At 54.1% G+C, this 14,199-nt stretch overlaps 1 protein-coding gene across 1 annotated transcript in view; it reads left to right on the top strand.

Annotated features, from left to right (window-relative positions):
• LOC142907846 (sin3 histone deacetylase corepressor complex component SDS3-like) overlaps positions 1–14,199 on the top strand; it is a 41,717-nt gene that overhangs the window by 21,043 nt on the left and 6,475 nt on the right. Inside the window, exons 10-11 of the mRNA XM_076057682.1 lie at positions 1,840–1,903; positions 6,393–6,477. Of these exons, the coding sequence (XP_075913797.1) occupies positions 1,840–1,903; positions 6,393–6,477 (149 nt within the window). The remainder of the gene's footprint in view (positions 1–1,839; positions 1,904–6,392; positions 6,478–14,199) is intronic.

The following is a 14,199-nucleotide window of genomic DNA, read 5'->3' as shown; positions in this document are numbered from 1 at the left end:
TCAGTCCAGTGTCACCCCCACTGTGTGGAATGGTTCAGTCCAGTGTCACCCCCACTGTGTGGAATGGTTCAGTCCCGTGTTACATACCCACACCCCTCTGTGTGTAATGGTTCAGTCCTGTGTCACCCCCACTGTGTGGAATGGTTCAGTCCAGTGTCACCCCCACTGTGTGGAATGGTTCAGTCCAGTGTCACCCCCACTGTGTGTAATGGTTCAGTCCTGTGTTACATACCCACACCCCTCTGTGTGTAATGGTTCAGTCCCGTGTTACATACCCACACCCCTCTGTGTGGAATGGTTCAGTCCCGTGTTACCTACCCACACCCCTCTGTGTGGAATGGTTCAGTCCCGTGTCACCCCCCTCTGTCTGTGTGGAATGGTTCAGTCCCGTGTTACATACCCACACCCCTCTGTGTGGAATGGTTCAGGCCCGTGTTACCTACCCACACCCCTCTGTGTGGAATGGTTCAGTCCTGTGTCACACCCCTCTGTGTGGAATGGTTCAGTCCTGTGTCACACCCACTGTGTGGAATGGTTCAGTCCCGTGTTACATACCCACACCCCTCTGTGTGGAATGGTTCAGTCCTGTGTCACCCCCACTGTGTGGAATGGTTCAGTCCTGTGTCACACCCACTGTGTGGAATGGTTCAGTACCGTGTTACATACCCACTGTGTGGAATGGTTCAGTCCTGTGTCACACCCACTGTGTGGAATGGTTCAGTACCGTGTTACATACCCACACCCCTCTGTGTGGAATGGTTCAGTCCTGTGTCACCCCCTCTCTGCCTGTGTGTAATGGTTCAGTCCCGTGTTACATACCCACACCCCTCTGTGTGTAATGGTTCAGTCCTGTGTCACCCCCCTCTGTGTGTAATGGTTCAGTCCCGTCTCACCCCCCTCTGTAATGGTTCAGTCCTGTGTCACCCCCTCTGTGTGTAATGGTTCAGTCCCGTGTCACCCCCTCTGTCTGAAATGGTTCAGTCCCGTGTCACCCCCTCTCTGTCTGTAATGGTTCAGTCCCGTGTCACCCCCTCTGTGTGTAATGGTTCAGTCCCGTCTCACCCCCACTGTGTGTAATGGTTCAGTCCCGTGTCACCCCCTCTGTGTGTAATGGTTCAGTCCCGTGTCACCCCCCACTGTGTGTAATGGTTCAGTCCCGTGTCACCCCCTCTGTGTGTAATGGTTCAGTCCCGTGTCACCCCCCCCTGTCTGTGATGGTTCAGTCCCGTGTCACCCCCTCTCTGTCTGTAATGGTTCAGTCCTGTGTCACCCCTACTGTGTGTAATGGTTCAGTCCCGTGTCACCCCCTCTGTGTGTAATGGTTCAGTCCCGTGTCACCCCCCCTCTGTGTGTAATGGTTCAGTCCTGTGTCACCCCCCCTCTGTGTGTAATGGTTCAGTCCTGTGTCACCCCTACTGTGTGTAATGGTTCAGTCCCGTGTCACCCCCCTCTGTGTGTAATGGTTCAGTCCTGTGTCACCCCCCCTCTGTGTGTAATGGTTCAGTCCCGTGTCACCCCACTTTGTGTGTAATGGTTCAGTCCCGTGTCACCCCCTCTCTGTCTGTAATGGTTCAGTCCCGTGTCACCCCCACTGTGTGTAATGGTTCAGTCCCGTGTCACCCCCCTCTGTGTGTAATGGTTCAGTCCCGTGTCACCCCTTCTGTGTGTAATGGTTCAGTCCCGTGTCACCCCCCTCTGTGTGTAATGGTTCAGTCCCGTGTCACCCCTTCTGTGTGTAATGGTTCAGTCCCGTGTCACCCCCACTGTGTGTAATGGTTCAGTCCCGTGTCACCCCCACTGTGTAATGGTTTGGTCTGCTTGCTCCCATAATTTACCCAGAATCCCCGAGTCAGCGGTTCGAAGCCCGCATCGATGATGGGAAGCTCTGCTACGATCGGAGATGGTGAGCTACTCACCCAGCTACTCACCCAGCTACTCACCCAGCTACTCACCCAGCTACTCACTCACTCAGCTACTCACCCAGCTACTCACCCAGCTACTCACTCAGCTATTCACCCAGCTACTCACCCAGCTACTCACCCAGCTACTCACCCAGCTACTCACTCAGCTACTCACCCAGCTACTCACCCAGCTACTCACTCAGCTACTCACCCAGCTACTCACTCAGCCACTCACCCAGCTACTCACCCAGCTACTCACCCAGCTACTCACCCAGCTACTCACCCAGCTACTCATGCACTCAGCTACTCACCCAGCTACTCACCCGGCTACTCACCCAGCTACTCACCCAGCTACTCACTCACTCAGCTACTCACTCACCCAGCTACTCACCCAGCTACTCACCCAGCTACTCACCCAGCTACTCACCCAGCTACTCACTCAGCCACTCACCCAGCTACTCACCCAGCTACTCACCCAGCTACTCACCCAGCTACTCACCCAGCTACTCACCCAGCCACTCACCCAGCTACTCACCCAGCTACTCACCCAGCTACTCACCCAGCTACTCACCCAGCTACTCACCCAGCTACTCACTCACCCAGCTACTCACTCACCCAGCTACTCACCCAGCTACTCACCCAGCTACTCACCCAGCTACTCACCCAGCTACTCACCCAGCTACTCAACCAGCTACTCACTCAGCCACTCACCCAGCTACTCACCCAGCTACTCACTCACTCAGCTACTCACCCAGCTACTCACTCACTCAGCTACTCACCCAGCCACTCACCCAGCCACTCACCCAGCTACTCACCCAGCCACTCACCCAGCTACTCACCCAGCTACTCACCCAGCTACTCACCCAGCTACTCACCCAGCTACTCACCCAGCTACTCACTCAGCCACTCACCCAGCTACTCACCCAGCTACTCACCCAGCTACTTACTCAGCTACTCACCCAGCTACTCACTCACCCAGCTACTCACCCAGCTACTCACCCAGCTACTCACCCAGCTACTCACCCAGCTACTCGCTCACTCAGCTACTCACTCACTCATCTACTCACTCACTCAGCTACTCACCCAGCTACTCACCCAGCTACTCACCCAGCTACTCACTCAGCTACTCAGTCAGCTACTCACCTAGCTACTCACCCAGTTACTCACTCAGCTACTCACTCAGCTACTCACTCAGCTACTCACTCAGCTACTCACCCAGCTACTCACTCAGCTACTCACTCAGCTACTCACCCAGATACTTACTCAGCTACTCACCCAGCTACTCACCCAGCTACTCACTCACCCAGCTACTCACCCAGCTACTCACTCAGCTACTCAGTCACTCAGCTACTCACCCAGCTACTCACCCAGTTACTCACTCAGCTACTCACTCACTGAGCTACTCACCCAGCTACTCACCCAGCTACTCACTCAGCTACTCAGCTACTCACCCAGATACTCACCCAGCTACTTACCCAGCTACTCACCCAGCTACTCACCCAGCTACTCACCCAGCTACTCACTCACCCAGCTACTCACCCAGCTACTCACTCAGCTACTCACTCAGCTACTCACTCAGCTACTCACCCAGATACTCACCCAGCTACTCACTCAGCTACTCACCCAGCTACTCACTCAGCTACTCGCTCACTCAGCTACTCACCCAGCTGCTCACCCAGCTACTCACCCAGCTACTCACTCACTCAGCTACTCACTCACTCAGCTACTCACTCACTCAGCTACTCACTCACTCAGCTACTCACTCAGCTACTCACCCAGCTACTCACCCAGCTACTCACTCAGCTACTCACTCACTGAGCTACTCACCCAGCTACTCACTCACTCAGCTACTCACCCAGCTACTAACTCAGCTACTCACCCAGCTACTCACTCGGCTACTCACCCAGCTACTCACCCAGCTACTCACTCACCCAGCTACTCACCCAGCTACTCACCCAGTTACTCACACAGCTACTCACACAGCTACTCACACAGCTACTCACCCAGCTACTCACCCAGCTACTTACCCAGCTACTCACTCACTCAGCTACTCACTCACTCAGCTACTCACCCAGCAACTCACCCAGCTACTCACCCAGCTACTCACCCAGCTACTCACTCAGCTACTCACCCAGCTACTCACCCAGCTACTCACCCAGCTACTCACCCAGCTACTCACTCAGCTACTCACTCAGCTACTCACTCAGCTACTCACTCACTCAGCTACTCACCCAGCTACTCACCCAGCTACTCACGCAGCTACTCACCCAGCTACTCACTCAGCTACTCACTCAGCTACTCACCCAGCTACTCACCCAGCTACTCACTCACCCAGCTACTCACCCAGCTACTCACTCACTCAGCTACTCACCCAGCTACTCACTCAGCTACTCACCCAGCTACTCACCCAGCTACTCACCCAGCTACTGACTCACCCAGCTACTCACCCAGCTACTCACTCAGCTACTCATCCAGCTACTCACCCAGCTACTCACCCAGCTACTCACCCAGCTACTCACCCAGCTACTCACTCACCCAGCTACTCACTCACTCAGCTACTCTCTCACTCAGCTACTCACTCACTCAGCTACTCACTCACTCAGCTACTCACTCACTCAGCTACTCACCCAGCTACTCACCCAGCTACTCACTCAGCTACTCACTCACTCAGCTACTCACCCAGCTACTCACCCAGCTACTCACTCAGCTACTCACCCAGCTACTCACTCAGCTACTCACTCAGCTACTCACCCAGCTACTCACCCAGCTACTCACCCACTCAGCTACTCACTCAGCTACTCACCCAGCTACTCACCCAGCTACTCACCCAGCTACTCACTCAGCTACTCACCCAGCTACTCACCCAGCTACTCACCCAGCTACTCACCCAGCTACTCACCCAGCTACTCACCCAGCTATTCACCCAGCTACTCACCCAGCTACTCACTCACCCAGCTACTCACCCAGCTACTCACTCAGCTACTCACTCACTCAGCTACTCACTCAGCTACTCACTCACTCAGCTACTCACTCAGCTACTCACTCAGCTACTCACTCACACTCAAAAAAACGCTACACGGGGGACCTTTGTCTCTGTCACACTTTTACACTTTGCCCTTGACGGCGTTGAGGCTACCCGGGGGACCTTTGTCTCTGTTACACTTTTACACTTTACCCTGGCGGCGTTGAGGCTACCCGGGGGACCTTTGTCTCTGTTACACTTTTACACTTTACCCTTGACGTTGAGGCTACCCGGGGGACCTTTGCCTCTGTCACACTTTTACACTTTGCCCTGGCTGCATTGAGGCTACCCGGGGGACCTTTGTCTCTGTTACACTTTTACACTTTGCCCTTGACGGCGTTGAGGCTACCCAGGGGACCTTTGTCTCTGTCACACTTTTACACTTTGCCCTGTCTGCATTGAGGCTACCCGAGGGACCTTTGTCTCTGTTACACTTTACCCTTGACGGCGTTGAGGCTACCCGGGGGACCTTTGCCTCTGTCACACTTTTACACTTTGCCCTGGCTGCATTGAGGCTACCCGGGGGACCTTTGTCTCTGTCACACTTTTACACTTTACACTGATGGCGTTGAGGCTACCCGGGGGACCTTTGTCTCTGTCACACTTTTACACTTTACACTGATGGTGTTGAGGCTACCCGGGGGACCTTTGTCTCTGTCACACTTTTACACTTTACCCTGACGGCGTTGAGGCTACCCGGGGGACCTTTGCCTCTGTTACACTTTGCCCTTGACGGCGTTGAGGCTACCCGGGGGACCTTTGTCTCTGTTACACTTTACCCTTGACGGCGTTGAGGCTACCCGGGGGACCTTTGCCTCTGTCACACTTTTACACTTTGCCCTTGATGGCGTTGAGGCTACCCAGGGGACCTTTGTCTCTGTTACACTTTTACACTTTGCCCTGGCTGCGTTGAGGCTACCCGGGGGACCTTTGTCATTGTCACACTTTTACACTTTGCCCTGACGACGTTGAGGCTACCCGGGGGACCTTTGCCTCTGTCACACTTTTACACTTTGCCCTTGACGGCGTTGAGGCTACCCGGGGGACCTTTGTCTCTGTCACACTTTTACACTTTACCCTGGCTGCATTGAGGCTACCCGGGGGAACTTTGCCTTTGTCACACTTTTACACTTTACACTGATGATGTTGAGGCTACCCGGGGGACCTTTGTCTCTGTTACACTTTTACACTTTGCCCTTGACGTTGAGGCTACCCGGGGGACCTTTGCCTCTGTCACACTTTTACACTTTACCCTTGACGGCGTTGAGGCTACCCGGGGGACCTTTGCCTCTGTTACACTTTTACACTTTGCCCTGGCTGCATTGAGGCTACCCGGGGGACCTTTGCCTCTGTTACACTTTTACACTTTACCATGTCTCAATTGAGGCTACACGGGGGACCTTTGCCTCTGTTACACTTTGCCCTTGACGGCGTTGAGGCTACCCGGGGGACCTTTGCCTCTGTCACAGCTACCACAAGAGCCAGCCGGTCTTTCTGGAGGCTCGCGACACCAACAAAATCAGCTGCGTCATCAGCTCCATCGGCACGAATGAGGTAAGCCGCAGACGCGTGCACCTAGCCTGGCGCGAGGTGCACAACATCTCACTACGGTGGCTAGGTTAGATGTTGTCCACGTCGCTGGCCCGCAGGATCTGTGAGTCCGTGAAGTCTCTGTGTGAGTCTGTGGGGTCTCTGTGTGAGTCTGTGGGGTCTCTGTGTGAGTCTGTGGGTCTCTGTGTGAGTCTGTGGGGTCTCTGTGTGAGTCTGTGGGGTATCTGTGTGAGTGAGTCTATGGGGTCTCTGTGTGAGTCTGTGGGGTCTCTGTGTGAGTCTGTGGGTCTCTGTGTGAGTGAGTCTGTGGGTCTCTGTGTGAGTCTATGGGGTCTCTGTGTGAGTCTATGGGGTCTCTGTGAGTGAGTCTGTGGGGTCTCTGTGTGAGTCTGTGGGGTCTCTGTGTGAGTCTGTGGGGTCTCTGTGAGTGAGTCTGTGGGGTCTCTGTGTGAGTCTATGGGGTCTCTGTGAGTGAGTCTGTGGGGTCTCTGTGTGAGTCTGTGGGGTCTCTGTGTGAGTCTGTGGGGTCTCTGTGTGAGTCTGTGGGGTCTCTGTGTGAGCCTGAGGGGTCTCTGTGTGAGTCTGTGGGTCTCTGTGTGAGTCTGTGGGGTCTCTGTGTGAGTGAGTCTGTGGGGTCTCTGTGTGAGTCTGTGGGGTCTCTGTGTGAGTCTATGGGGTCTTTGTGTGAGTGAGTCTGTGGGTCTCTGTGTGAGTCTGTGGGTCTCTGTGTGAGTCTATGGGTCTCTGTGTGAGTGAGTCTGTGGGTCTCTGTGTGAGTCTGTGGGTCTCTGTGTGAGTCTGTGGGGTCTCTGTGTGAGTCTGTGGGGTCTCTGTGTGAGTCTGTGGGGTCTCTGTGTGAGTCTGTGGGTCTCTGTGTGTGTTTGTGGGGTCTCTGTGTGAGTCTGTGGTGTCTCTGTGTGAGTCTATGGGTCTCTGTGTGAGTGAGTCTATGGGTCTCTGTGTGAGTCTATGGGTCTCTTTGTGAGTGAGTCTATGGGTCTCTGTGTGAGTCTATGGGTCTCTGTGTGAGTCTATGGGTCTCTGTGTGAGTCTGTGGGGTCTCTGTGTGAGTCTGTGGGTCTCTGTGTGTGTTTATTGGTCTCTGTGTGAGTCTGTGGGGTCTCTGTGTGAGTCTGTGGGGTCTCTGTGTGAGTGAGTCTGTGGGTCTCTGTGAGTCTGTGGGGTCTCTGTGTGTGGTGAGTCTGTGGGTCTCTGTGTGAGTGAGTCTATGGGTCTCTGTGTGAGTCTGTGGGCCTCTGTGTGAGTCTATGGGTCTCTGTGTGAGTGAGTCTGTGGGGTCTCTGTGTGAGCGAGTCTGTGGGGTCTCTTTGTGAGTGAGTCTATGGGTCTCTGTGTGAGTCTATGGGTCTCTGTGTGAGTCTGTGGGGTCTCTGTGTGAGTCTGTGGGTCTCTGTGTGTGTCTATGGGTCTCTGTGTGAGTCTGTGGGTCTCTGTGTGAGTGAGTCTGTGGGTCTCTGTGTGAGTCTGTGGGGTCTCTGTGTGAGTCTGTGGGTCTCTGTGTGAGTCTGTGGGTCTCTGTGTGTGTTTATTGGTCTCTGTGTGAGTCTGTGGGGTCTCTGTGTGAGTCTGTGGGGTCTCTGTGTGAGTGAGTCTGTGGGTCTCTGTGTGAGTCTGTGGGGTCTCTGTGTGTGGTGAGTCTGTGGGTCTCTGTGTGAGTGAGTCTATGGGTCTCTGTGTGAGTCTGTGGGCCTCTGTGTGAGTCTATGGGTCTCTGTGTGAGTGAGTCTGTGGGGTCTCTGTGTGAGCGAGTCTGTGGGGTCTCTTTGTGAGTGAGTCTATGGGTCTCTGTGTGAGTCTATGGGTCTCTGTGTGAGTCTGTGGGTCTCTGTGTGAGTGAGTCTGTGGGTCTCTGTGTGAGTCTGTGGGGTCTCTGTGTGAGTCTGTGGGTCTCTGTGTGAGTCTGTGGGTCTCTGTGTGAGTGAGTCTATGGGTCTCTGTGTGAGTCTATGGGGTCTCTGTGTGAGTGAGTCTGTGGGTCTCTGTGTGAGTCTATGGGTCTCTGTGTGAGTCTATGGGTCTCTGTGTGAGTCTGTGGGTCTCTGTGTGAGTGAGTCTGTGGGGTCTCTTTGTGTGTGAGTCTGTGGGTCTCTGTGTGAGTCTGTGGGTCTCTGTGTGAGTCTATGGGTCTCTGTGTGAGTGAGTCTGTGGGTCTCTGTGTGAGTCTGTGGGGTCTCTGTGTGAGTCTGTGGGTCTCTGTGTGAGTGAGTCTGTGGGTCTCTGTGTGAGTGAGTCTGTGGGGTCTCTGTGTGAGTCTGGGGTCTCTGTGTGAGTGAGTCTGTGGGTCTCTGTGTGAGCGAGTCTGTGGGGTCTCTTTGTGAGTGAGTCTATGGGTCTCTGTGTGAGTCTATGGGTCTCTGTGTGAGTCTGTGGGGTCTCTGTGGGTCTCTGTGTGTGTTTATTGGTCTCTGTGTGAGTCTGTGGGGTCTCTGTGTGAGTCTGTGGGGTCTCTGTGTGAGTCTGTTGGGTCTCTGTGTGAGTCTGTGGGGTCTCTGTGTGAGTGAGTCTGTGGGTCTCTGTGTGAGTCTGTGGGTCTCTGTGTGAGTCTATGGGTCTCTGTGTGAGTGAGTCTATGGGTCTCTGTGTGAGTCTGTGGGGTCTTTGTGTGAGTGAGTCTGTGGGTCTCTGTGTGAGTCTGTGGGTCTCTGTGTGAGTCTGTGGGGTCTCTGTGTGAGTGAGTCTGTGGGTTCTCTGTGTGAGTGAGTCTGTGGGTCTCTGTGTGAGTGAGTCTGTGGGTCTCTGTGTGAGTCTGTGGGGTCTCTGTGTGAGTCTGTGGGGTCTCTGTGTGAGTCTGTGGGGTCTCTGTGTGAGTCTGTGGGGTCTCTGTGTGAGTCTGTGGGGCTCTGTGTGAGTATGTGGGGTCTCTGTGTGAGTCTATGGGGTCTCTGTGTGAGTGAGTCTATGGGTCTCTGTGTGAGTGAGTCTGTGGGTCTCTGTGTGAGTCTGTGGGGTCTCTGTGTGAGTCTATGGGTGTCTGTGTGAGTCTATGGGTCTCTGTGTGAGTCTGTGGGTCTCTGTGTGAGTCTATGGGGTCTCTGTGTGAGTCTGTGGGTCTCTGTGTGAGTCTATGGGGTCTGTGTGAGTGAGGCTGTGGGTCTCTGTGAGTGAGTCTGTGGGTCTCTGTGAGTGAGTCTGTGGGTCTCTGTGTGTCTAGGGGGTCTCTGTGTGTGTCTAGGGGTCTCTGTGTGTCTATGGGTCTCTGTGTTAGTGAGTCTATGGGTCTCTGTGTGAGTCTATGGGTCTCTGTGTGAGTGAGTCTATGGGTCTCCGTGTGAGTGAGTCTGTGGGTCTCTGTGTGAGTCTGTGGGTCTCTGTGTGAGTGAGTGTATGGGTCTCTGTGTGTGGTGAGTCTATGGGTCTCTGTGTGTGGTGAGTCTGTGGGTCTCTGTGTGAGTGAGTCTGTGGGTCTCTGTGTGAGTGAGTCTGTGGGTCTCTGTGTGAGTGAGTCTGTGGGTCTCTGTGTGAGTGAGTCTATGGGTCTCTGTGTGAGTCTGTGGGTCTCTGAGTCTGTGGGTCTCTGAGTCTGTGGGTCTCTGTGTGAGTCTGTGGGTCTCTGTGTGAGTCTATGGGTCTCTGTGTGAGTGAGTCTATGGGTCTCTGTGTAAGTGAGTTTATAGGTCTCTGTGTGAGTGAGTCTATGGGTCTTTGTGTGAGTGAGTCTATGGGTCTCTGTGTGAGTGAGTCTATGGGTCTCTGTGCTAGTGAGTCTATGGGTCTCTGTGTGAGTGAGTCTGTGGGTCTCTGTGTGAGTCTATGGGTCTCTGTGTGGGTGAGTCTATAGGTCTCTGTGTGAGTGAGTCTATGGGTCTCTGTGCTAGTGAGTCTATGGGTCTCTGTGTGAGTGAGTCTGTGGGTCTCTGTGTGAGTCTGTGGGGTCTCTGTGTGAGTCTGTGGGGTATCTGTGTGAGTGAGTCTATGGGGTCTCTGTGTGAGTCTGTGGGGTCTCTGTGTGAGTCTGTGGGTCTCTGTGTGAGTGAGTCTGTGGGTCTCTGTGTGAGTCTATGGGGTCTCTGTGTGAGTCTATGGGGTCTCTGTGAGTGAGTCTGTGGGGTCTCTGTGTGAGTCTGTGGGGTCTCTGTGTGAGTCTGTGGGGTCTCTGTGAGTGAGTCTGTGGGGTCTCTGTGTGAGTCTATGGGGTCTCTGTGAGTGAGTCTGTGGGGTCTCTGTGTGAGTCTGTGGGGTCTCTGTGTGAGTCTGTGGGGTCTCTGTGTGAGTCTGTGGGGTCTCTGTGTGAGCCTGAGGGGTCTCTGTGTGAGTCTGTGGGTCTCTGTGTGAGTCTGTGGGGTCTCTGTGTGAGTGAGTCTGTGGGGTCTCTGTGTGAGTCTGTGGGGTCTCTGTGTGAGTCTATGGGGTCTTTGTGTGAGTGAGTCTGTGGGTCTCTGTGTGAGTCTGTGGGTCTCTGTGTGAGTCTATGGGTCTCTGTGTGAGTGAGTCTGTGGGTCTCTGTGTGAGTCTGTGGGTCTCTGTGTGAGTCTGTGGGGTCTCTGTGTGAGTCTGTGGGGTCACTGTGTGAGTCTGTGGGGTCTCTGTGTGAGTCTGTGGGGTCTCTGTGTGTGTTTGTGGGGTCTCTGTGTGAGTCTGTGGGTCTCTGTGTGAGTCTATGGGTCTCTGTGTGAGTGAGTCTATGGGTCTCTGTGTGAGTCTATGGGTCTCTTTGTGAGTGAGTCTATGGGTCTCTGTGTGAGTCTATGGGTCTCTGTGTGAGTCTGTGGGGTCTCTGTGTGAGTCTGTGGGTCTCTGTGTGTGTTTATTGGTCTCTGTGTGAGTCTGTGGGGTCTCTGTGTGAGTCTGTGGGGTCTCTGTGTGAGTGAGTCTGTGGGTCTCTGTGTGAGTCTGTGGGGTCTCTGTGTGTGGTGAGTCTGTGGGTCTCTGTGTGAGTGAGTCTATGGGTCTCTGTGTGAGTCTGTGGGCCTCTGTGTGAGTCTATGGGTCTCTGTGTGAGTGAGTCTGTGGGGTCTCTGTGTGAGCGAGTCTGTGGGGTCTCTTTGTGAGTGAGTCTATGGGTCTCTGTGTGAGTCTATGGGTCTCTGTGTGAGTCTGTGGGGTCTCTGTGTGAGTCTGTGGGTCTCTGTGTGTGTCTATGGGTCTCTGTGTGAGTCTGTGGGTCTCTGTGTGAGTGAGTCTGTGGGTCTCTGTGTGAGTCTGTGGGGTCTCTGTGTGAGTCTGTGGGTCTCTGTGTGAGTCTGTGGGTCTCTGTGTGTATTTATTGGTCTCTGTGTGAGTCTGTGGGGTCTCTGTGTGAGTCTGTGGGGTCTCTGTGTGAGTGAGTCTGTGGGTCTCTGTGTGAGTCTGTGGGGTCTCTGTGTGTGGTGAGTCTGTGGGTCTCTGTGTGAGTGAGTCTATGGGTCTCTGTGTGAGTCTGTGGGCCTCTGTGTGAGTCTATGGGTCTCTGTGTGAGTGAGTCTGTGGGGTCTCTGTGTGAGCGAGTCTGTGGGGTCTCTTTGTGAGTGAGTCTATGGGTCTCTGTGTGAGTCTATGGGTCTCTGTGTGAGTCTGTGGGTCTCTGTGTGAGTGAGTCTGTGGGTCTCTGTGTGAGTCTGTGGGGTCTCTGTGTGAGTCTGTGGGTCTCTGTGTGAGTCTGTGGGTCTCTGTGTGAGTGAGTCTATGGGTCTCTGTGTGAGTCTATGGGGTCTCTGTGTGAGTGAGTCTGTGGGTCTCTGTGTGAGTCTATGGGTCTCTGTGTGAGTCTATGGGTCTCTGTGTGAGTCTGTGGGTCTCTGTGTGAGTGAGTCTGTGGGGTCTCTTTGTGTGTGAGTCTGTGGGTCTCTGTGTGAGTCTGTGGGTCTCTGTGTGAGTCTATGGGTCTCTGTGTGAGTGAGTCTGTGGGTCTCTGTGTGAGTCTGTGGGGTCTCTGTGTGAGTCTGTGGGTCTCTGTGTGAGTGAGTCTGTGGGTCTCTGTGTGAGTGAGTCTGTGGGGTCTCTGTGTGAGTCTGGGGTCTCTGTGTGAGTGAGTCTGTGGGTCTCTGTGTGAGCGAGTCTGTGGGGTCTCTTTGTGAGTGAGTCTATGGGTCTCTGTGTGAGTCTATGGGTCTCTGTGTGAGTCTATGGGTCTCTGTGTGAGTCTGTGGGGTCTCTGTGGGTCTCTGTGTGTGTTTATTGGTCTCTGTGTGAGTCTGTGGGGTCTCTGTGTGAGTCTGTGGGGTCTCTGTGTGAGTCTGTTGGGTCTCTGTGTGAGTCTGTGGGGTCTCTGTGTGAGTGAGTCTGTGGGTCTCTGTGTGAGTCTGTGGGTCTCTGTGTGAGTCTATGGGTCTCTGTGTGAGTGAGTCTATGGGTCTCTGTGTGAGTCTGTGGGGTCTTTGTGTGAGTGAGTCTGTGGGTCTCTGTGTGAGTCTGTGGGTCTCTGTGTGAGTCTGTGGGGTCTCTGTGTGAGTGAGTCTGTGGGTTCTCTGTGTGAGTGAGTCTGTGGGTCTCTGTGTGAGTGAGTCTGTGGGTCTCTGTGTGAGTCTGTGGGGTCTCTGTGTGAGTCTGTGGGGTCTCTGTGTGAGTCTGTGGGGTCTCTGTGTGAGTCTGTGGGGTCTCTGTGTGAGTCTGTGGGGCTCTGTGTGAGTATGTGGGGTCTCTGTGTGAGTCTATGGGGTCTCTGTGTGAGTGAGTCTATGGGTCTCTGTGTGAGTGAGTCTGTGGGTCTCTGTGTGAGTCTGTGGGGTCTCTGTGTGAGTCTATGGGTGTCTGTGTGAGTCTATGGGTCTCTGTGTGAGTCTGTGGGTCTCTGTGTGAGTCTATGGGGTCTCTGTGTGAGTCTGTGGGTCTCTGTGTGAGTCTATGGGGTCTGTGTGAGTGAGGCTGTGGGTCTCTGTGAGTGAGTCTGTGGGTCTCTGTGAGTGAGTCTGTGGGTCTCTGTGTGTGTCTAGGGGGTCTCTGTGTGTGTCTAGGGGTCTCTGTGTGTCTATGGGTCTCTGTGTTAGTGAGTCTATGGGTCTCTGTGTGAGTCTATGGGTCTCTGTGTGAGTGAGTCTATGGGTCTCCGTGTGAGTGAGTCTGTGGGTCTCTGTGTGAGTCTGTGGGTCTCTGTGTGAGTGAGTGTATGGGTCTCTGTGTGTGGTGAGTCTATGGGTCTCTGTGTGTGGTGAGTCTGTGGGTCTCTGTGTGAGTGAGTCTGTGGGTCTCTGTGTGAGTGAGTCTGTGGGTCTCTGTGTGAGTGAGTCTGTGGGTCTCTGTGTGAGTGAGTCTATGGGTCTCTGTGTGAGTCTGTGGGTCTCTGAGTCTGTGGGTCTCTGAGTCTGTGGGTCTCTGTGTGAGTCTGTGGGTCTCTGTGTGAGTCTATGGGTCTCTGTGTGAGTGAGTCTATGGGTCTCTGTGTAAGTGAGTTTATAGGTCTCTGTGTGAGTGAGTCTATGGGTCTTTGTGTGAGTGAGTCTATGGGTCTCTGTGTGAGTGAGTCTATGGGTCTCTGTGCTAGTGAGTCTATGGGTCTCTGTGTGAGTGAGTCTGTGGGTCTCTGTGTGAGTCTATGGGTCTCTGTGTGGGTGAGTCTATAGGTCTCTGTGTGAGTGAGTCTATGGGTCTCTGTGCTAGTGAGTCTATGGGTCTCTGTGTGAGTGAGTCTGTGGGTCTCTGTGTGAGTCTGTGGGTCTCTGTGAGTGAGTCTGTGGGTCTCTGTGTGAGTGAGTCTGTGGGTCTCTGTGTGAGTGAGTCTATGGGTCTCTGTGTGAGTGAGTCTATGGGTCTCTGTGTGAGTGAGTCTATGGGGTCTCTGTGTGAGTCTGT

The sequence above is a fragment of the Petromyzon marinus genome, chromosome 84 (assembly GCF_048934315.1).
Source record: "Petromyzon marinus isolate PM22_M1 ecotype Great Lakes invasive population chromosome 84, UKy_Petmar_22M1.pri1.0, whole genome shotgun sequence".
Taxonomy (NCBI): Eukaryota; Metazoa; Chordata; class Hyperoartia; order Petromyzontiformes; family Petromyzontidae; genus Petromyzon; species Petromyzon marinus.
Note: the sequence above shows the minus strand (reverse complement) of the source record. Positions and strands in the feature narration are given on the sequence as shown.